The 22,769-nt window shown below is 34.6% G+C and overlaps 2 protein-coding genes across 2 annotated transcripts; one reads left to right on the top strand and one right to left on the bottom strand.

Moving 5' to 3' along the window:
- Nucleotides 1-236: 236 nt before the first annotated feature.
- On the top strand, nt 237-14,832 carry LOC145604670 (homeobox-DDT domain protein RLT3-like). Its single transcript, XM_081660584.1, has 18 exons — nt 237-637; nt 1,138-1,509; nt 3,170-3,228; nt 3,828-3,983; nt 4,065-4,187; nt 4,359-4,415; nt 4,500-4,722; nt 5,289-5,389; nt 5,806-5,892; nt 6,049-6,180; nt 6,293-6,433; nt 7,085-7,207; nt 7,323-7,769; nt 10,052-10,456; nt 10,561-11,178; nt 11,944-12,048; nt 12,178-12,382; nt 14,659-14,832. The coding sequence occupies exons 1-17, from the start codon at nt 490-492 to the stop codon at nt 12,379-12,381; spliced, it is 3,501 nt and encodes a 1,166-aa protein (XP_081516710.1). The 5' UTR covers nt 237-489; the 3' UTR covers nt 12,382; nt 14,659-14,832.
- Nucleotides 14,833-20,559: 5,727 nt separating this feature from the next.
- Nucleotides 20,560-22,514, bottom strand: LOC145603446 (ribulose bisphosphate carboxylase small subunit, chloroplastic 1). The gene is made up of 3 exons (XM_081659356.1): nt 22,171-22,514; nt 21,024-21,158; nt 20,560-20,917 (listed from the first exon to the last, which is right to left on the bottom strand). Exons 1-3 carry the CDS (start codon nt 22,345-22,347, stop codon nt 20,687-20,689), a joined length of 543 nt encoding a protein of 180 aa, XP_081515482.1. The 5' UTR covers nt 22,348-22,514; the 3' UTR covers nt 20,560-20,686.
- Nucleotides 22,515-22,769: the final 255 nt, after the last annotated feature.

Here is a 22,769-nt window from a genome sequence, read left to right as displayed (position 1 = left end):
ACAACAAGTGTTAGCCATTTAGTTAACAATAACATTGGCATAGTTCCTATAATATATACGTTTAGCCTTAAATTTATTCTTTCTTGTAACAAATTACCCTTATGAAAAAGCCTTTTAAATTATACTTATATTTCTCCGGCCTCTTTTTTACTTTACAAAATTTTTTAGGTCACTAGGGGTATATCCGTATATGTGGCCATCAATACCATATTCATTTTTGCAAGAGGATAGAAAAAACGAGATAATTCCACGTTACAAAAATGAAAAATCCCAATAAAAAGGAAAATGAGATATTTTCCGTTGTTAGCTCTAAAATAAGGATGATGTAAAACCCCTAAAGCCTAAAACCCTAAACTCACCACCAACAAACAACCCTTCTTCTTCTTCGTTCTTCTACAAATTATTTTATGACGTTAAAAATGGCGACTATCCAAAACCTCAATTAAACTTCACCATTATTATCTTCTTCATTGAATTTCTTCAACTTTAATGGCTGCTCAATTTCACCGTAACAATGGAGCTTTCACTCTCTCTCCTACAACCAGTCTCAGTGACTTCGACGAAGACGACGATGTTGGATATACTTTGTTCAGGAAGAATCCTCTTCAAATTCAAACGTTGGAGTATTTGTACATTGGTAATTTGTTATTGTTGATTTCTGTAACTCATTTTTGAATTTAATTTGAAATTTTCGGCAAGTTTTTTGCTAATTTGTCACTCATTTCTGTTTAATTATTGCAATTTTGGTAGTAATTGTACTATAATCGATGAATTATTTCTGAATTTTTTTTGTAAATTCACTTAGTAAGTTTGATTTTTGTTGACATTTTAGGAAAATGATAATTCTAGCTTGTTCAATCGTTTTTGTCCGTTCAAGTTCGTGTTCTGGAAATGCGATGATTGTTTTAATTTTTTTTTTGTATTGGATTTATTAGGAATTGAGCTATAATTTTAGTTATCAGTATAATCTCCAGAATTCAATTTTTTTAATTTAGTTGCTGTTTAGTCTATTATCCAGGAATTTCTGCTCATTTCGAATTAATTGTATGACTATTGATTACTATTTGAGTTGTTTATTAGTAGTTTACTGTGGAATTAGTGATTTTAAGGTGATTGTTTGGGTGATTCGTTGAACAGATGATAAAAACCCGACACAGAGTAGACTGGAGGACTATAGTTCAGCTTTAGGGTTGACTTATGAGCAGGTGAGAAGATGGTACGTTGAGCGGCGTCGAAGAGATAATCCAGATGCTGGCAGAAATATAGGATTAAATCGGTCTGTGCAGAGCACAGCAAAGGGGAAGAGTAAAACAAAGAAAAAGAAGAATTTGTCGAGTTTAGAGCTAGGAGAGCACGGGGATTGTACAATAAGACCAGGCCTAATTCAAGATATGTTGTATTCTTCAGATTATATATTTAAGAAGATATTCAGGAAAGATGGTCCTCCCCTTGGTGTGGAGTTTGATCCTATTCCTGAAACAGCATTTCAAGGCCACAGCGATATTCCAGGTCAGTGTTTGCTATTGGAAGTTACAGCTATGTTATATTTAACTTTTTTTCCCTGGCTTGCCTTACCAATCTTTAGTCTTGTGAAATATGTTTTTCGCCTGAAGTATTTTGTCTTGGTGTTGACTTGGATAAATGTTTAGCTTTGTTTGGGGTTAATCATCTCATTTCTTTCTTTTTCTGCACCCTTTCTAGCTATCTATGTAGTAATGTAGTGTTTTCTTTTCCATATGCTGATACTGAACTGAGGTGTCATGCGAGACATTTTCATTTTTAGGCATCTAATTTTTCTGCTGGGATAAATTCTTGCCATAGTGAAATAAAATTTAAGTCTGAGGCATTCTTCTAGTTACTCACATTTTAATCTTTGGTTGCCTTGCTAACCTTGGAGGTTATGATTTAGAACAGAGAATGGCTATTTCTAACTATTTAGTTTGTGTGTAGATCTTTTCGTTTTTCTAAAATTACTTCTGAATTTCAGATAATGAATTTGGTGAATTTTCTATAGCTGAATGTTGTTTCTAGTGGAGCTGTTACTCTATTTGGTATGTAGTTTGTGATTAGATTGTCTCCTGAGCCCCTTTCTTGTTGCTCTTGGCATTGAAATATTGACTAGATTCCTGTTACACCTGTAATACTTAATGTGGGCCAAACTATCGATGAAGAAGATAACAGTGCTAGAAGATTATATTTTGAGCAAATATAAATTTATAAGTGTTAGAAGATAGAATGGGGTAGGTGCTCTTGCTACTAAGTAAAATCTGTCAAATGCCTAAATAAATTGATATCAAAATGTAGAGCCTCAATGTTAGAGTGTTTGAGATAGCACAGAGAGAAATTGACAGAAATGGCACTGAATCTTGTGGAAGACTTATGTTTCTTTTTTTGTATAATGGACAGAAGCTTGTTGAGTTTAAAAATTAGCACTTCTTTCTGTATAATAGGCACTCAGGAAGGATAACCCATTATATGAACTTCACTCATTTCTCTTGAACTCCTTCAATCCTTTCCTGGTTTGCTGAAACCTGGCTCAGCAGGGGAGGGGGGGATAAGGGCAAAGATGATCTGACAAACTTTTGCATGCTAGAGTTCATGTGACAAGACTGACAACCAGATACAGTGGCGGGTTCTTTAGTTCTATGGATAAAGTTACATCATAGTGCTTTTGTGCTATGTGTAGTCCTCTTACTGTAGATGGGCATCTCCTCGGTGTCTCATTAGTACAACCTTTTGTCACAATCTTTGGAAAAAGGAAATAAACAAGCTGATGGATCTGGGCAGCCTTTTGGTGCTGGATCACCAGTTAAACATAGGGAAAAATGATGTATCCAATTAGAAAGATGTGAAAGCTTAGATGACTTATAGTATCAGTATTTGTGGTCCCTTATCGTAGTCAATCACTTTTAGACATATCTGGATTTCAATATTTTTTCTTAAAGAAATAAGGAACAAAATCAACTGTAAATTTGCATCCATATTAATTTCACTGCAATTCAAGCAGCTGGTCTCATTCATCTATTTCTGTAATTATTCACATGCCCATTCATGTGTAGGCAATCACCAATATGCGCTTTATAAATTTTAGAGATATAGTATTAATCTCGTATTTTCATCCCTGCTTCCCCCTCAATGGTCATTCTTTTTACTTCTTGGTGTTGACCAGATAGTAGATGTTGTGAGGTTGCATGTCAAGGTGAACAAAGGGACTTAAAAAGGAGGAAGGTAAGGGCAAACTTTTTTATAGAATGAATGAAGATGGCATATTGTCTGATTTGGCATTTTTGTTTTAATTATTCCAAGGAAAAGATTTTTGGGTTAAATTTGTTGCTTTGTTTTCTATTCTGTAAACCACTTGTCTACTTTCTTTGTATTCTCTAATTATTTTTGATTTGTAATTTTTTTCATGATAAGAAAGAAAATATATGTTGTCAGCAAACAGTGAGTACAAGGTAAGAGGGCAAGCTTTCCTTAAATGAAAGCAATTAATCCAATTTTTTTGAGTCTTTTGAATTTACTATTGAAAGTCCTAGGTTTCCGGCTGCTTCAGCTTAAAAGGAAGCTGAAGCTAAGTTATCCTTGCCCCCTACCAAATCACAAAATAAGGCGGTTCTTGAAATGATAAGTGAAAATTCATAAACCACATAAAATGCCATTAAATTATCGTGCCTCTGCAGCCTTTCCTTATTCCCTTTAAATCTTAAAAGGATTCCAAGACCGAAAATGGGGTGAATTCTGATCAGCTTCCTCCAAACATAATGCACTACATGACAAATTGACTACGAAGCGCATGACATTTAATTCGTGACTTGCTTCAATTCTAGGTGACAAAGTCAGCTGTTTTAGAGGCTGAGCAATGGAATCGAATGAAAACTCCTATGAAGAAGCATGGAAAGGGGAAAGGTCTGATGTCAGACTTGCAGCTGGTGAATTATCTTGCTTCTTTTCAAGATAATGTAGGAGCATCCAAAAGAGGAAAGGTACTGGAACAAATCAATTTTTTTGCTTGATAATTTTGTGGCTTTTATATTTATTTTTCCATCATCTATTCCTTTTCATAGATGCTTGCACGTAAAAATAGTCAACTGGGAAAAACATATGGCATGGGCAAAGGATTTATGACTGCTTCACAGCTGGCGAATCCTGATTCCAAGAGGAGACCACTGAGACGAAAACCTGCTGCTGTACGTGATATATCTAGATTTTGGATCATGTTTGATGTGCTATGCTCTTTGGTAGCTGGAAAATCACTGCTATGAGATTAGTTTAATTTTTTAAGAAAATGTTTGCAGCTTTATGTCCAATTGTATGGAATATTGAGTTTTTGATTTTGCTCTATTTTACTTGAACCCCAGAGAAGGTTAGTGAACAAAGTGCAGGAGAAGAAGAAACCTATTCCTCAACGTAGAAAGGTAAACCTGTTCAATTTTGTATGGAACGATCTAGTACTAGCATTGCCAGGAAGGACTTTAGTAACTTATCCTGGCATGTATCAGGTTGATTCTAGTCAGAAAAAAACTCAGAAGGCACGCAAAGATTGTTGCAAAATTGCTTTGGATTTAGCTGGCCATGACGAAAATCTCTGTTCATTTCCAACAAAGGCAGATGATGAAGAACTTGAGCTGAGGGAGCTCCAAGCTGGACCAAATCCGCTAACGTGTGGTGCTCATTTTGCTAATGGTTGGAAGACTGGAAATAATGGCTGTTCTCTTTGCAAAGGTTTGTTAATTCTTTTCCCTAAAAATGGCAACTATTTGCTTACTCTGCCTCTTATAGAGCTTCAAAGTTCACAATTACCATTTTGTGGCGTCCCAACATGAACTTCACTTTCATTTGTTATAAAAAATTAAAACCAATAACTTAGATCCTGTTCATTTTATTGTGAAATATCAGTTTCTTTGAAAATGAATAAGATTAAAAGAGATTATGAAACCAAAAGTTTCCAGATTTTTGTTAGTTTTCAAAGCTGACACAATTAATATAACTGATTGTGAGTTTATTGTTCAACATATATCAAATGACTTAGTATCCTTAAACCACAAACTGAAAGATGGCAGAGATATCGAATGGCCTTGTAGGTATTATATCTTGTTTCTTCCCTTCAAAATTCTCATTTAGTTTTATTCTCTGTCTGTGCTCCCAATTATTTCGATCATGCATCTAGTAAGTATTCCTATTCTCTGTTATAAGCTCAAGTGTGAAGCAATTTCTTGGATGATTGAGAGTTTATAAAAAAACTACTATTTTCTTTCCATTACAGACTACCAATGCTTTGTTGTAAACAGGTCTTCTGCCTAAGTTCCCCCCTGAATCTGTTAGAATGAGAAAGCCGTTCCATATGCAACCTTGGAACTCTTCCTTGGAGCTTGAGAAGAAACTTTTTAAGGTATATTAATGTGATTGTTCTTTCTGAATTTAAGATATAGATGCATACATCAAACAATGAAATAAACTGATAATATTCGGAATATAATAGTCTTGTTTGTTATTAAGTGACTGTAAAGACCCTTAAAGGTATGATTTATTTGTTTAGATATTTTTTTAGTATTTTCTACGGTTCTAGGCGTTATGTTTATAAAGTGCCAAGTGAGCTTCCCATATGTTGCTGTCTTAGTTAAGAATTTATGCATTTACAATGCTTATAGACACTTTATGTTTACATTGATGTTTGTTTAGCTATCCTAATTAATAAAAGCATTATTAAGGAATATGTTGAGATCTTTGCTGGGGTTCTGATCTTTATACTTGATTTGTTTCAGATGTCTTGAACTTTGTATTGATGAATATTATATTTGTGAACAGGCTCTTCACTTTCTGTATACTTATGCTGTAGTACTAGATGTTTATCCATTTACCCTTGATGATTTTGCAAAGGCATTTCATGATAAGGTGAGTTACTCTGTTTTCCTTGCTGCAAAATTTGACTATTACCAATTAGATTGCTCCACTATTTCTTTGACTTTTGTAGCATGTCATATCTTGCATCTCAATAATAAGTTGAGGTATTAAAAGATAAAATTTTGACCCCCTCTAATTGGCTTTCAGGATTCCTCATTACTAGGGAAACTACATGTATGCCTCCTTGGACTGTTGCTATCTGATATTCAAAATGAGATTTCTAATGGGCTTTCCATACATTCAAATAAAAACGGCATGTTTCTGAATTTGCTTCTTATGGTAAGTCTAGCTTTTTGGAAGGGATGCTATCCCAGCATGATGTGAATCTGCATCATATTTTTTTGCTGCTCAGAAAAATAGCTGAAGTAATTGTTAATTTGTAATGTGGCAGACTGAGACACAGGATTCTGTTGTGAACTTTTGGAAGACATCTCTGAATCCTTTGACATGGACTGAAATATTGCGACAAGTCCTGATTGCTGCTGGATTTGGATCAAAAGATGGTAACCAAAGTAAAGGATGCCTTACCAAGGTTTGTGGCTTTGTGCTGTTCCTTGGCAAACGAGATGAATTTGTGTTGCTCTAATATGCTATTTCTATGCCTTTGGTGTTGAAATAATGCATTTTATTAGTTTAGGCTGTTGTTTTCTTCCCCATTTTATCAGATTGGCCCAATTATTATTGGGCAAGAAATGATGAGGCAGTTTCTTGGTATATTTGCTAGCATTTAGGCTCTGGCTACAAGTGAGTGATCTAGAACTGAAAAGGATATAATTAAATATAACTATCTCTTCTACCAGATAGTTTTTGAATCCACTTTACTAATTGCTCTTCAACTACAAAGTGATGCTGATGTTGTATATGATTAATTCTGTTTACCATAAATCTTGCATAGCCTAAGGGCTCTAAGCTGTGTATTCACTATCTATATTTGTTTACCACAAAGTGATGCTGATGTTGTATATGATTAATTCTGTTTACCATAAATCTTGCATAGCCTAAGGGCTCTAAGCTGTGTATTCACTATCTATATTTGTTTCTCAAGGTTTGATTTCCAGGAGTTGTGGCTCAGATGTATGTGTTTATCAAATGTCATATCTCTTTTTTTATACTATGCATTACAAGCATCTATGCTTTCATGAACTGATGTTTTTGGATATATGTCTTTTTTTTTTTCCCCCAGGAAACAGATCATATGGCCAAGTACGGATTGCAGCCTGATACATTGAAGGGAAAACTTTTTAGCATTTTGTTTGAGCAAGGGAACAGTGGAATGAAGGTCACTGAGTTGGCAAAATCTTCACAGGTGTGTCTATGAGTTTTAGTGTATACCAATCTTCCTCTGTCTGATGTGATTGCAAACATGTGTCACTTTGTAGTTACGTAATACCGTATTATGATATTGTGGTCTTGTCTTGTAGATTGCGAACTTGAATCTGGGGAAAACAGATGATGAACTTGAAGATTCAATTTGCTCAATTTTGGCTAGTGATATAACATTATTTGAAAAAATATCGTCTTCCACATATCGTCTACGTTTAGCATCAATCATGAAGGAAGATGAAGATGCTCTGTCGGATAACGAAGATTGTGGAAGCATTGATGATGAATCCAGGCTTTCCAATTCTCTTAGTAATAATGCAGACTGTGACTCTGGAATATCTTCTTCAAGGCCTAATATGGATCATCTGTCTCCTGAAAGTAATCCATTGAGTCTTTCCTCTGTAATTGACGAAAGTCATCCTGGGGAGTCATGGCTGTTAGGTCTCATGGAGGGAGAATATTCGGACCTAAGCATTGAGGAAAAGCTGAATGCCTTACTAGCTCTTATTGATCTTGTAAGGGCTGGATCTAGCATTAGGATGGAGGTATGTTATAATGACTTAGATTTTGATCATAACTTCAATCTTCATTGTTTCATTTTTTCCATGCCTTTTGTTAGTTTGTTTCCTTTGAAAGACCTACACAGTCATAAACAAGCTGTCTCCTTAGATTCCTCCCAAACAAAGCACTACTGCATTCATTATATGTTATGTGTTCCAACTATAAATGCAACTTAACATACTGAAATTTCATCTTATATGGCTCTCTTTGGCCATTAGTGGTTAGCTGCTGATAGCCTTTTTATAGTAGCTGGTATGACTTAATTGATTGTATTAGCTGTTTTGCTTATTTGTAAGTAAAGTATTTTGTTAAAGCCTGATATGTGTAAGTTTTGTACTAATATGGAGACGTGCTCACAATTCCTTCATTGTAACTTTGTAAGGATGGAGGGGGATTTTTGCTTTGCATGAAGAGTATTGGATAATCCCATATACTGTTATGGATCTGTTGCAATTGTTTTGTGGGTTATGGTGGCCAAAGAGAAGATATTGTGGCAAAATTCTTTTATGAAGATTATGTGGTGCTTGTGTTTAAGAGAACCGTGTTGATTGATGGTGTATTGTATAATAGGATTACTTAATTAGCTATTTTTGTGCGCTAAGACAGCTGAGGAATTTAAGAATTACTCAATGGGGAATACTCAACGGATATAGGCGAATGTATGATCTGTTTTTTACTGTTATGAGGAAAATTTATCCTCTGCAATCTGCACTTACTGCTGCTCATTTATAAAATTACTCCCATTATAAAAAAGAAGCACTCGCCATTAGCTGATAAAATTCCCTTACCAATAAGGATTTTGCATAATTGATTATTGAAGTTTTGAAAACTCATGATAAAAAGTGTAAATTTGAAGAACTTTTGGATAGAATATTTATTTCTCCTCTTTGTATCCTTTTCAATGTTTAGGCCCAAAAAACTCTTCTGAACCTCACTTTACCAAACACTAACATTAGAGGTTTTGACCGGTCAAACATCTAGATGGGTCAAAAGCTTTCATTTTGCCCAAGCCTCTCTGTGCAAAATGCCCCCACTGATTGGTGTTTCTTGACATCTCTGTTTCATGAGTTTGAAAAGTTTGCCTGGCTAAATCCCATTCTAAGGTATGTCTTTTCAAGAAGATAGTAATTATTTGTAGTTGACTTCAGAACTTTCATTTTACATATTCTAAAACATGGATGGTAGGAGTACCTTCTATCCCTACCAGTCTATAGGCTCACTGAGGTGCAAGGTGACATAGGCCATGCACCTTATCTATTCGTCATTGTTGGTGAGGCACACCATAGATGCACCGCACAGTGGTGCACAGCTTGCGTCACACAGCTTAATATTTTAGAATATTTTTTTGCTTTTTATTAAATGAGCCTCATTTGAATGAGGTGCACAGTTGCATTTACGTGCCTTGAGCCTTTTCATACATTGATCCCTACTTGTTTTCACTATTTCAAAAGTGGTCAACATCTTGATGTGACACTCAGAACTTCTTGAATTTGCAAATTTTGATTTTGAAAAATTATTTATCCTTGTTTTCAACCTAACACTATGAAAGAACCAATTCTCTATGAGATTATGAGGTAGAAGTTTTTAATTAGGACTCTTAGGCATTAGAAACAATTCTTAAAATAAAAAATTTCACTTATAGATATTAGTAACTTTTTGCTTTAATTGCATATGTATTTCTCTCTGCTTCTGTCACTGCCAGTTGTGTTTTTTAGTTTCCTTTTTCTCTTAATTTGTAGTCTTGTTGAGAGAAGGTTTCACCTGGTAAATAGCTGTGACATAGATATAATATTTAAGAATATTGTGATTGCATTAGTTTGGAAATGTTCACAATCTGTATCTTATATTGTGTAGACTTGGGTTGCTCATACTTTTAAGAATTGTATTATGGTGCTTGTGTTGTGCTAGAATGCTAACAAGTTTATGATGGTGTCAATCCATGAAATTTGCATGTCTTTACAAAAGGCCTGATTTTGCTTAATGGTTAAACACTGGTGTTGTTTTATGAATGGTTTGTATCTTGGTTGAGACTCATGATTCTTCTTCAATTAATTGATTTATATATTAGTCACTCATTAAGTTCCCAACCTTATTTAATTCTGAAAGAAGACCAGCAATCAATCCCCTATGTTTGCAGTTTTGACCCCCTAGGTGATATAGGTATCTAGTTCCTCAGGAGAATAAGTTGACATGATTACTTTATGTTTCTTGGCTATTTTCTAAAGTTTATTTATTTATTTATACTAAATCTGTGGTTGCTTTGTAGGATCCATCGGCAGTACTTGCAGAATGTGTTCCAAGGATTTATCAGCTTGGATCTGGAGGAAAAATAAAGCGATCTACAGTAAAGCGACCTAGCTTGCTTACCTCATCCTTTGGCAATGTTACAGATAGCGGGCGTCTGTCTTCAGATAATTGTGCTGTTGATTCATCCGTGGTGTTATCAACGGTTTGCAAAGAAGATAGATATTCTAGCATGAAAAAAGGCCTCAATGGTGTAGGAAATGGAGATGCTCTACATCCAATTCAAACAATTTTTTTGGGTTCTGATCGCAGGTATAACAGATACTGGCTCTTCTTGGGTCCTTGTGATGCTGATGATCCTGGACATAAACAAATCTATGTTGAATCTTCTGAAGATGGTCAGTGGCAAGTGATTGATAGTGAAGAGGTGACATTTAGTATTTCTATTTTCCGTATTAAGTTCCATCTCCTCTATTTCCTTTCTTCTTTTATCTTACGTCTTTTATGTTTTTCTACTCAATTTGGTTGCAGGCTCTGTATGGCTTGTTGGCTTCTTTGAATGGTCAAGGTAGGAGAGAGGCAGTCCTGTTGGCATCATTGGAAAAGCGTATGGCATTTCTTGTTGAAGAAATGATGAGCAGGGTACCAGCTGATTTTAATGTCAGCCAATCAACACAATCTGGTCTCTCTGAAATAGATAGGACCAATGAAGATAGCTTGTCACCCATATCTGAAATAGATAACCATTCATTGGGTGAGACTTCATTTAATGCTGTTACATCATCTGGTGCTGCACCTTTCATATTTGAGAAAAAGGTAGAAGAGGAAAAAAAGAAATATGAACGCCTTCAAGCTTATGACTTGTGGATATGGAACAACTTTTACTCCAATCTTCATGCTGTTAGACGTGGGAAGCGGTCATTTTTTGATTCATGGACAAGGTGTGGAAGTTGTAATGATCTGTATTGGCGAGATGAGAGGCACTGTAAGGCATGCCATACAACATTTGAGCTTGACTTTGATCTTGAAGAAAAGTATGCTATCCATGTGGCTAAATGCCATTCCCGTGAAGATGCTGATATGTGCCCAATGCATAAAGTTTTACCATCAAAGCTACAGGCTCTCAAAGCTGCAATCCATGTGATTGAGGTGCGTTTATTGCTGTCCAAACTTATTAAGTGACCTTAGGAGTTTGGCCAACATATTATTTGACTATCTTGAATTCCCTGGTTGAACCGAACAAAAAAAAAAGTATTGGAAATAGTATTTATATTCTTGATTTCTTTTCCTTGCATGAACCAAACAGTCTATTGTATTAATTACTTTTTGTGTCTAGATTATTTGGTTTGAGAAATGATAGGCTTATGTGATTGGCTTTACATTCAAGCTTCTTTGTTGAAGAGGGTAGGCTTTTGACTTCTATGGGCTAGTGATTGTGGATATCCCTGTTATTCTTTGCTTGATTTGTTAGAATCTTGTTCCACCTTTGTAAAACATATAATATTATTTAGATAAGCTTTTGTGTGAGACCGGACTCACCGCGAGTCCAATATATCTGACAAAAATATTCTAATATTTGACATTATTATTCTAACATCTGACAATAATTTTCTAATATATGAAACTGAAATTCTAATATCTGACATTAAAAATCTAATAATCTAATGTCAGATATTAGATTATTAATGTCAGATATTAGATTATTAATATCATATATTAGAATATTATTGTCAGATATTTGATTATTATTTTCAGATATATTGGACTCAGCGTGAGTCCGACTCTCCCAATTTTTTTTCTTTTATTTAACAGAGTATACATTTATAATGACTTATCTGTTTAGTTATGACAAATAAGTTCTTTGGAAGATGTTCAGATCTCTTTTATGCTTCTGAACTAACATTTGTCTTACAGTTGTTTATGCCAGAAGGTGCGCTGATTGGGGCATGGAAAAAATCTGCTTACAAGCTTTGGGTCAGGCGGCTCAGACGCACCTCTTCATTACATGAGCTTTTACAGGTATGCAATATATATATCTGATCTATTGCTTTCTCGTTTTCTCTTCACTTTATATCATTCTTGTTGGTGCTTTTCTATATCTATGTATATTTGTTCCCACTGATTGTTTCCCTGCTTATTGCATAATAGGTTCTTGGTGATTTTGTTGGTTCCCTTAATGTGGATTGGGTGCTGCAATGCAATGCCATACACAAATGTGAGTCTACAGTCGAAGATTTTGTCATGCACTTTCAAAATATGCCCCAAACTTCATCTGCTGTTGCACTATGGCTGGTGAAATTGGATGCCTTTATTGCTTTGCAGTTGGATGAGAGAGTAGTTGGAACTGCTTAAGGTATGCTAGCTAAAATTATTTTATTTTTCTCATTTTTTTCTACCCTTTGCTAAGCTCAATTGATACTGTGGTCTTCTAGATGGTTGTGCTTCACATAAAGCTTCTCGGTCTCTAAGGTTTGCAGATGTGGCTATGCAATACATTAGATTAGATGTTTGTATTGAGATTTCAAAAGTGATTAGATTGCATATATATATATAGGGGAGGGATCCGGTGAGAATAGGTCCATATGTGAGAATTCATACTTATATGAGAACAGATTTAAAATTTAGAACATATGACTAAAAATTTAGAACATGTGAGTAAAAATTTAGAACATGCGAGTTAAAATTTAGAACATGTGACTCAAACTAAAATTTAGAACATGTGAGTAAAAATTTAGAACATGCGAATTAAAATTTAGAACATATGACTCAAACTAAAATTCTAAACATATGAGTAATAATTTAGAACATTTGTGTGACTAATATGTTTAGAACATCTGATTTAAGAATTTGAACAAGTGATTAAAAATTTATAAAATTAGCTTTATGAAATTTTAAACATATGAGTAAAATTTAGAACATTTGATTTAAGATTATGAACATGTGAATAAAAATTTAGAACAAACTGATATAGAATATAGAAAGTGTGAGTAAAGAATTTAGAACATACGTGTAAAAAAATAGAACATACGATTTAAAATCTGGAACATATAATTAAAAATCTTAGAACACACGTTTTAAAATTTAGAACATATAAGTTGAAATTTTGGAACAAGTTATTTAAAATTTATGACATCAAACTTAACTAATTTATGGTTTAGAACATGTGAATACTAAATTAGAACATTTGATTTAATTTAGAACACCTAAGGAAAAGTTTAGAACATCAGATTTAAAATTTAGAACATACGAGTAAAAAATAAGAACATAAAGAGTGTTCTCACATAAGAAAAATTCTCACATAAGAAAAATTCTCACGAGAGCCTTCCCATATATATATATATACATATACATATACATATACATATACATATACATATACATATACATATACATATACATATACATATATATATCTCGGCCTAAATTTTTGTATTTAGCTTTAGAAAGTGATTAGATAAGATGTTCTCACTAATATTTTGGTAAAGGATGATCCATATTTGTTCAACCATTCGTACAACTAGGATTTAGGAGTATTGAGTGATTGTGGTATATTCTACAAGTCAGCTATTATACAAGTGCTGTTATATGGTTCAAGTAAGTTGGGCATTTGAGAAGGATCATATTAGGAAGCTGAACGTAATAGAGATGCTTATGTTTAGATGGATGTGCTGGAATACCTTGAGGCATATATTTAGATATTAAGATGTTTCGAAGGACAGTTGGCTAGTTGGGATTGTGGATATCAAGGAGTGAAGAATTTTTTGTGGAAATTGGGTTTACAAGAGCATAGAGCACTTGTTATGAAGAGCTGGAGGGAGAATAATCATTGTTGACAACGACTGGAGATAAAAACTGTTTAATAAGTCGACCTCGTTAGATTGGGATTAAGGGTTCGTGAAAATGAGTTGCCTTCTCACTGACATATGCAGCCGCAGCAACAGCCTTCTCAGAGGCCCTGGCCTGGCCCTGGTTTTTTGGTATATACCTAGGAAATTAGCAAAGCTCATCATTGATTAAAAAAACTTTTATCTCTAGCTCGACTTAAACTTGATTTTCCACTGATGCAACACTATTTTATTGACACTCTCTCCCTCCTGAGTTGGGGTTGGGTAAAAGGTCAATGGTGTGCAATGAGTGATTTTATATGAAAGTTTCCAATTGCCATTGAACAAATATAAAATTGGCAAAGGTTGATGAAAAGATGCTAGTTGTTGATTGATATTCTGTAGTTGGTCTATAGGAAGACTTTAGCTAACTTAGCCTCTTAATTAGCTGAAAAGCTGTTGTCAATATGGGGAGTTTATAAGCTGCCATATTGAGAAAATCAGTTAGATGCCTATAGAAATTTTGTGAGAAGCTTGCTCAGAGTTTAAGTTCCTCTCTCATAACAACCAGTTCTGAGTTTCTGACTTACTGAAGGAGAAAAAGATGTTTAATGAAGTTAATGAGCCTCTCCCTACAAGCTACTGATTTTTGAAATGACTAGCTAAAGACGAAGGGATTTTATGATCCCTGAGAATTACAGACTTATCCTGCTGCATGATATGCCATTGTCTTTCATTTTTCTTTTGGTGTCTGATGCTTTCGTTTATTTACTTATACTGAGCGATATTGAATTGCCTATTCCAGGCCAGTAGATAGCCCCAGTTTGCGGTTTCAGCTGATGGCGACTGAGATGTGCACCGCTGGGCCGGTAGAAGATTTAATTGTTCACTTTACCAGTGGCACTCAGATCCAGAAAAGGCTATGATCTCTACGAGAGAACCCTTTTGGATAACAGCTCGGAGGCTTGGAAAGTTCGAATGAGAATGGCTGAGAATCTTGTACAGAACTAACAGAAGTGTTGCAGGTGCTCATTCTTATTATTTTAAATATCTTGGGCAGGTTGGCTAAAGAGATAGTATTGTACAGTTAGAACTTTAGAAACTTGTGGCAATGGCGCCATGCCACCATTCTCTTGTTGAAATTGTTTATAGGCATTAGAAAGCAAGCATCCATACCCATGAAAACCTTGTAGAACAGTGCTGTAAAGCATACCAAAATTTTGAGTAGATTATCATATTGTTCTGTCACTATAGAGTGATCGTGAGTTCATTATAAGTATAAATTAATAAATGCGAAGATCAATGCTGATTTGGGCAATGTAGACATGTAGTAGGGAGTACAATTTGTTTCATAATCCTATAATAGTCCTTGATGTAATATGAAAGTATTCAATTATATACAATGTGTGGTTCGTGGAGGATGGTACATCTATTCCAAACAAAAAGGCGGAAAGAACATATTAAAGAAGTATAAAAGAGTAAAAGAACATATTGTTTAAGAACATATTATACTACGTATAATTGTAAAAAACATAGTATGAAATTGTAAAGAACATATTGTTAAAATGTAATGAACATGAGAATGAGAAAGCCTCTATGTTTTGGCAAATTTTATTTTTGAAACTTATATACAGAACATATATATTTATACTAAAAAAAAAGAGTTAAAAAAAAACATATTTCTAAAATACCTGTCTAAATGTCTAATAAATATAAAAGCTCCCTATTTTATGAAATTTTAACCCAAATTGAAGCCTCTATGAAGTATGAACGTCTTCCTCAGTCAGACCCTCACTGAAACTCTCTCAATGAAACTCCCCTGTAAAATGCCTCCCTGGCGTCACTGCCTCTCTCTCAAACACAGTGAAACTCCAGCACTCCTCACTTGCGAGTCTGCGACACTCACTCCGGCGACATGCTCACCACCCCTCTTAAACTCTAATTTTGTTTGATTTAAGACTATTTTCTGGTTTATTTCTCTAATTTATTCATATAGTTTATCTGTAAACAATTTTTTTTTTTTTTTTTTTTTTTTTTTTTTGAATAGCAAAAATATTTCATTAATTAAAAGTCATACGACATATACAATAGAGATTCGACGTTAACACATACATAAGATATTGAATCAAATAGAAATTTCCTTCATTAAAACTACGATCGTCGAGTACATCTTGCACTACGGAGCATTTTCCGCTTATATCGCTGAAAATTACAGCCTTGTTGGAGAGACAATCTAACGATCTTTTGTAGTTGTGAGAATATTTTCCTTCTAATTCATCTGTCAGTATTCGAAAACTTGATAATTTTTTCACCAACAAAATAATTTCATAACAATTCATTAGATCTACTACCATGGATGCAAAACTAAGAATTTTCCCCTCGAAAAGAGGAGATAAACCTTGTCTTTCGAAGGAGGTCGAAAATTCTTATCTTTCGAAGGAGATCGGAAACCCTTTCTTTCGAGGGAGAAAAGTTCTTCCCAAAAGGAGGAAGCATTATTATAAACCTAAAAAAACTAATAAGAAACAAGGATTGGGGCTTTCCGCCGATTAAAATCAATGGAAGCCCCTTCAAAATTCAACAATGGAGGCTAGGGTTTTGGAGAGAGAAAGGAGGAGAGTTATTTGTAAACATCTAATAAATCCTAAAGATTTTATTTTTTATTATTAGATTTATTTATCACATTTGAATTATTTTGAATACATGTAATATATGTATTTGGTAATTAAATTTGAGCATTCTCTTAACCCAATCTATAGCTTGTTTGGAATTATTTTGCCAATTGAGGTAATTGATCGTTTTTGGTAGTGATGGTGAACTTTAAGGTCGGTTTAAGCGGATGTTTTAAGGACAATTTTAATTTATTCGTTCAAAATGTATAATCATCACTCATATATCAATTTGGGGCTTGCCCCTCGTTCTCACCAAAAAAAAAAAAAATTAATATCAATAATTTTGATGTATTAATAAAGTAAAAAATTATAATCATCATTCGCTAAGCATTCGATCCACCAATTTCACGCGCAAATGACGGATGGATCGGGTGGAGCGGATGGAGTGAGCGGGTGGATGCAAGCGAAGCTCCATCCTACCGATCCGATCGGTTGTCATTCCTAATAGTGGAAGTTGCAAAGGTAGGACCAGCATTGATTGTTACACAAATTGAATTGATGAATTCAATGATTGTGAACAACTAAATAATGATAACTGTACACTCAACAGATGATGAATTTAGGGAGTGGTGCACTGTAAAATTTTTTTTGGGAATCCTAAAGTCCATTTAATGCTAGACAAAAGATTCAATATTGTAAAGAGTTATGTTGCAAGGTGAAAAAAAAATAGTATGTAACATAAAATATTGGGTATGTCAGGTGATATTTTGTGTATGTATGAGGGGGAAATGTTATCGGTGGATACAAGAGGGTAAAAAAGATAGTTACAGTTGTGGGTGGTGCAAGCTGAGTAAGAACACTCATCAGATAAAGACATTTTTTTTGAATATTATGATAAATTTGAGGGTAAATCTTGGCCCAATACACGATTTAAAGAATTAAACAAATAGTTATTTTTGGCAAATATTCTATTTTTTTTCTATGATTTTTTAAAACTTGCATTTTTAAGTTCACATAAGAAGCCGTACTTATTTATTAACTATGGAGTAGTTATTTAGCTAGTGCCATAAGTATAACCTTGGCATCAACATGGATCATCACATCACCAAAATACATGGCATCATTTACTTTATACCGATTTATTTGTTAACCAAATAAGTATGCTAGTGAGTAGGTTTCGCTTAAATTGTCTCATTTGTTGTTTTTATTTGTGTTGACTTGCTGTGCTTAAATTAAGTGGAAAAATATATATATATTTTTTAACTATTGTAGTTTGTGCCTATTGCGATTAACATTGCTATAATGTAATATTCCCTCCGTTTCCGAATGTTTGTTACTTTTTCCATTTTAGGCGACCCCATATGTTTGTAACTTTTGCCATTTTTGGAGGATATGTAGCCCAAATGACGCTCAACACCACTATTTATAGGTGATGTATGGAGGTGGAAGGAGTGTGTGGAATTCTACACACATAATCTTTAAATTCTCCACACAAATCTAAAACGACCTTCTCCATAATTTTTTTCAATATACGAGAATTTGCTAGAAAACTTGAGAAGCCTTTGAGATGTAATGAGTTGGGCTATGTAATTTGGGCTACACTAACCCAACATGTGTTGAAGGAGTAGGAAAGTTGAAGAAGGAGGTGCATCAGTGGAAGCTATAGCTGCAAGACCAGCATCAACACATACACCTCTGAAGAACAAATGATTACAATTTAAAATTCTCCGTTGATCACAGAATTAGAGAATCCAATGACTGTTCTAGAAATGGAACTAATGAATCCAATGATTGTTACACAAATTGAACAACTAAATAATGATGTTCTGTACCCTCAACATATGTTGAATTTAGGGAGTGATGCACTGTCAAATACGGAGTACTTTTTTGGGAATCTTAAACTCCGTTTCATACAAGACAAAAGATTGGATAGTTAAGGAGTTATGTTGCAGGGTGAAAAAAATCATAAAAAATAGAAGGGAAATTCTCTTTGTTAGACCTCTAATAATAAACATTCCCAGTGGTAAAATGCAAAAAAAGTTAATATCATTGGTAAACTATGTTTTATAAAGTTAAGTCAATGGTAACCTCAATCAATGTAATTAGGCATTTCTTAACCATGGTTAACCATTCTAAGTAAAAAAAAGTTGTGATGCCTAAAATACCCCCATTCTAAAATTAATTAAAAATAAAAAATAAAATCACCACCCTGCCACCACCTTCCCCACCATCCTGCCACCATTCCCTCTCCCCCTCCCCCAGCCAAAAACCCGACGGCCGGCTTTCAGTCACCCCCTATTTCCCAACCAGGCCGAAACTCCCACACAGCCCCGATTCCACCCCTTCCCGACCACCGCAGCCTACCTCCACCACCCAAAACTCCTACAATTCGTAGCCAAAGAATCCCGACACCCAACCCCGATTACCAGAAAACCCCCAACCTCGATTACCCAACCCCCACCCCGACACCCCAAGTACCCGACCCCGACACCCAACCCCGGTTACCCAACCCCCACCCCGACACCCCAAGTACCCAACCCCTTCGACCACCCTTCCCCATCTTCTCTCCTTTCTCGCACCTCACCACCATTGAAAACGATGAAAAAAATCGAACTAAATTTGTGAATTTCTGGTAATCGAAATCCTAATTCCTCACAATTGAATAAGAAATTATGTGAATTACAGGTAATTGAAATTAATTTGATGTTTGTTGAAGCAAAATCTGTCGCCAGTGGGGATTTAGGGTTGGGGATTTATCGTTTCGGGAAAGGGTGTGGGTGGGGGCTGGTGGTGTCGAGGGTAGGGGAAAGGGGAGGGGGGATGAAGTCGGCGGTAGGAGAGGAGGCTGTGCGCCGGTTGGTTAGGGGGGAAAGGGATGTCGGCGGTTTTCAGGCGGTGGGGGAGGGGGATTGCGTGCAGGGGAGGGATAGAGGTGGTGGTGCCGGGGTGGTGGGGAGGTGGTTCTTAACCATGGTTAACCATAGTTACGCTTAAAATGCTAATTATCTTGCTAAATGTTACCATTGACTTTAACTTTTTAAAACATAGTTTACCAAGGATATTAACTTTTTTTGCATTTTACCACTGAGAATGTTTAATATTAGAGGTCTACCTAAGAGAATTTTCCAAAATAGAATGCAACATAAAAGATTGGATATGTTATGTGATATATTGTTGTGATGCTATGGTACGAGGGGAATGCTAACAATGGATTTGAGAGTGTAAAGAAGTTAGTTACAATAGTTGGTGGTTCGATAGCTTTTTTTTGCACTTGTCACTCATGTTTATTCCACTTTGTTTCGCTTGCTGACTAAGAACACTCATTTTGGGTTCTCATGCAAAATTGAAGGAGAATTTATATTATGGTGGTAGTATGTGCCTTGATTTTTACTGTTTTTATTGAAGTTTCTACGCTACCTTGAACACTCATATAGTCATATAGATGGTAAAAATTGGCAAGGAATATGCTGAAACTAATCATCAGGGTGATCATGAAGCTTATCATCAGTGTGGTCATATCATGGTGTTGAACTTGAGGCTAATCGTCAGTGTGGTCATAGTGGTGAAGCCAGGGAAAACCTCAATTGGTGGCTTCTCCTTTTGCTTCAAAGGATGTTTCAGTAGCCCGTCAAGCACGAATATCATTCGTCAATACTGTTGCTATCAGAATTTAGATGTCTTAACTGCCTTATCACTGTTGTATTCTCAATAAGTCAGTGTTATGAACTTTGTATACCCCCTCCATGTTTTAAAAAGTTTTACACTTATTAAATACGACTGTGTTTTATTAATAAGTGTCACACTTTATTTTTTGGCAGAACTCTACATTTAAATAATATCTCTATCATCTCATGGTTACCACCCAAATCTAGTATTATTTTTTTTTGTTTTTTTACTACGTATTATTTCTTTCCTATAATATTTATTAATTTTCAATAAAATATTAACTTCACTATCTTTCTTATATAATTTTTAATACTTCAATTACCTCACCTACCTCTTATTTTATTTAAGTAAAGATAACACTTGTTACAACACGGAAGGAGTAGTAGTGCTTAGTGTCATGTTTAAGAAAAAATGACATGTGAAGCAGCTTTAGTAAATGTATTTTTCTTTAGACATTGAAGAAAGAATTTCTCTCCAAGTACATTATGGAATTCAAGAAATCAGAACAAAAATTGCAAAAAAAAAAAAAAATCAAATATACGGAGTACATAATAATTAGTATCCTTCGGGCTTGTAGGCAATGAAACTGATGCATTGCACTTGACGGAAACTGTCGAATCCAATGATACGAATGAAGGCGTTGGGGTACGCCTTCTTGGCTTCCTCGAGCTCGTTGACAACCTGAGCAGGGTCAGTGCAACCGAACATGGGCAACTTCCACATGGTCCAGTAACGGCCATCATAGTATCCTGGGGACCTGTTGTGCTCACGGTATACAAATCCGTGCTACATTATTAACAAAATAAATTTTAAAAATTGTTAGCTATATGTAAGTTCAAACCACTTTTGATTCAATCGAAAAATCTAAAAAAATGTAGTAATTGAAGCTTACTTCAGTCTCGAATTCTAAGCAAGGAACCCATCCCTTGTTAAGAAGGTATTGGACTTCACTAAGCAAAGACTCAGTGGTCAAAGGTGGAAGGTATGATAGAGTCTCGAACTTCTTCTTGCCAATTGGTGGCCATACCTGTAACATATCCAACAATTTTTATTGTGTTCCAAACAAGTATTTCAGCTCATGATCAACAACCAAGATTTTCTACCATTTATTTGAATAATAAATATATTTCACCGAAACAAATAACACAAATCGTTATATGTCACTGAAAATCCCAGTGCACTATTGTTTGATATATATCATTATAATACGGAGTATTGTAACAAAATGTTGCTAATCAATAATTACAATTATTATGAATCCTTATATAATAAAGAACATCTCTTAATATAAAAACTTATTACTTAGATATAAAGCTACCACAATATAAAATAGAGTTTATTTATTTGCTACAAGTATTACTTATGCAGGAAATTCACCAAGTAAAAAATTACTCATAATGTATGAAGATTGGCAGGTTGCACATAATAACCCTTTATCAAACCTTTTTTTTAAAGTTACCAACTTGATGTACAATAAAAATCATAATAGATTAAAAGTTATTTCGATGTAGGTTAAATGTCACCCTAAAACTAGTTATATCCTAGAACTAGATGTCATACAATGTAATGTACACCCATTTAACTCTAAACATGTAACTCTTTATTAAACTACTCTCTTAAAATGTACGTTAACTACTTAATGTACAATAAAAATCATGACAAAATAAAAGTTATACAGGCGAATACAGAAATGTAATCAAGTGGGGTCAAAATATATTTGTTTAAATTCTATTAGGATCAAATTATCAAATTTTAATAGAAAATATGACAAATTCCAAAATTACACACTTGAAAATTTCTATTTAGCAAATTCAAGTGGGGTAATTTTGACCCCACTTAGGATAGTGTGGCTTCGCAACTTCCCAATGTAGATTAATGGTCACCCCAATGTAGATTAAGGTTACCCTTAAACTAGTTAAAACTTATATATGTAGGTGTTGTACAATATACTAAACATCTATTTTACTCCTTTTTTTTTTTTATTTATACATAACCTCATAATCCAATTAGTAACTAGACTAGAAGAGTAGTAGTAGTACCTGCATGCATTGGACTCTACCACCGTTGCTAGCAAGAGAGGTAATGTCATCGTTCTTCTTGGTGACAGGGAAGGCAACGGTTGATTTCAAGCCATTGAAAGGAGCTACCATGCTAGCTTGAGCCGGGGTTCGGTTAACGGCGGCGACAGTGGTGGAGGAGATGACGGAGGAAGCCATTTTAATTTTGTAACACTTAAATCACTCCTCTTTACTTAATACTATTACAATTCTTTTTCTTGTCACAACTTTTTCTTTGTTACAACTTCCCTATATATAAAGGCCCTTTAACTTCTTCTATATGTAATTTGAAGAAGTGGATATGGTTTAAGGATAATCTTGACCGTTGATTCTGTTAGGTACAATTCAACAACCACACACAAATTTAGAAGCTAAGGAGAAGAGAAAATAAAAATAATAATAATTATTTTTGAAAAATTTGATTTTAATTACTGGCTATTAAGAACTTCTGATAAGTGCCACTTGGCAGAAATCCATATCTTATCTGATCTATAAAAGGGAGATGATAAGGAAAATGTATGTGTAATGGTGGTGAATTCAAGAGATCCTACCTCTATCTTTAATTTGTTAATATGTGGTAT

Source organism: Chenopodium album, chromosome 22, assembly GCF_948465745.1.
Source record: "Chenopodium album chromosome 22, dcCheAlbu1.1, whole genome shotgun sequence".
Taxonomy (NCBI): domain Eukaryota; kingdom Viridiplantae; phylum Streptophyta; class Magnoliopsida; order Caryophyllales; family Amaranthaceae; genus Chenopodium; species Chenopodium album.
Note: the sequence above shows the minus strand (reverse complement) of the source record. Positions and strands in the feature narration are given on the sequence as shown.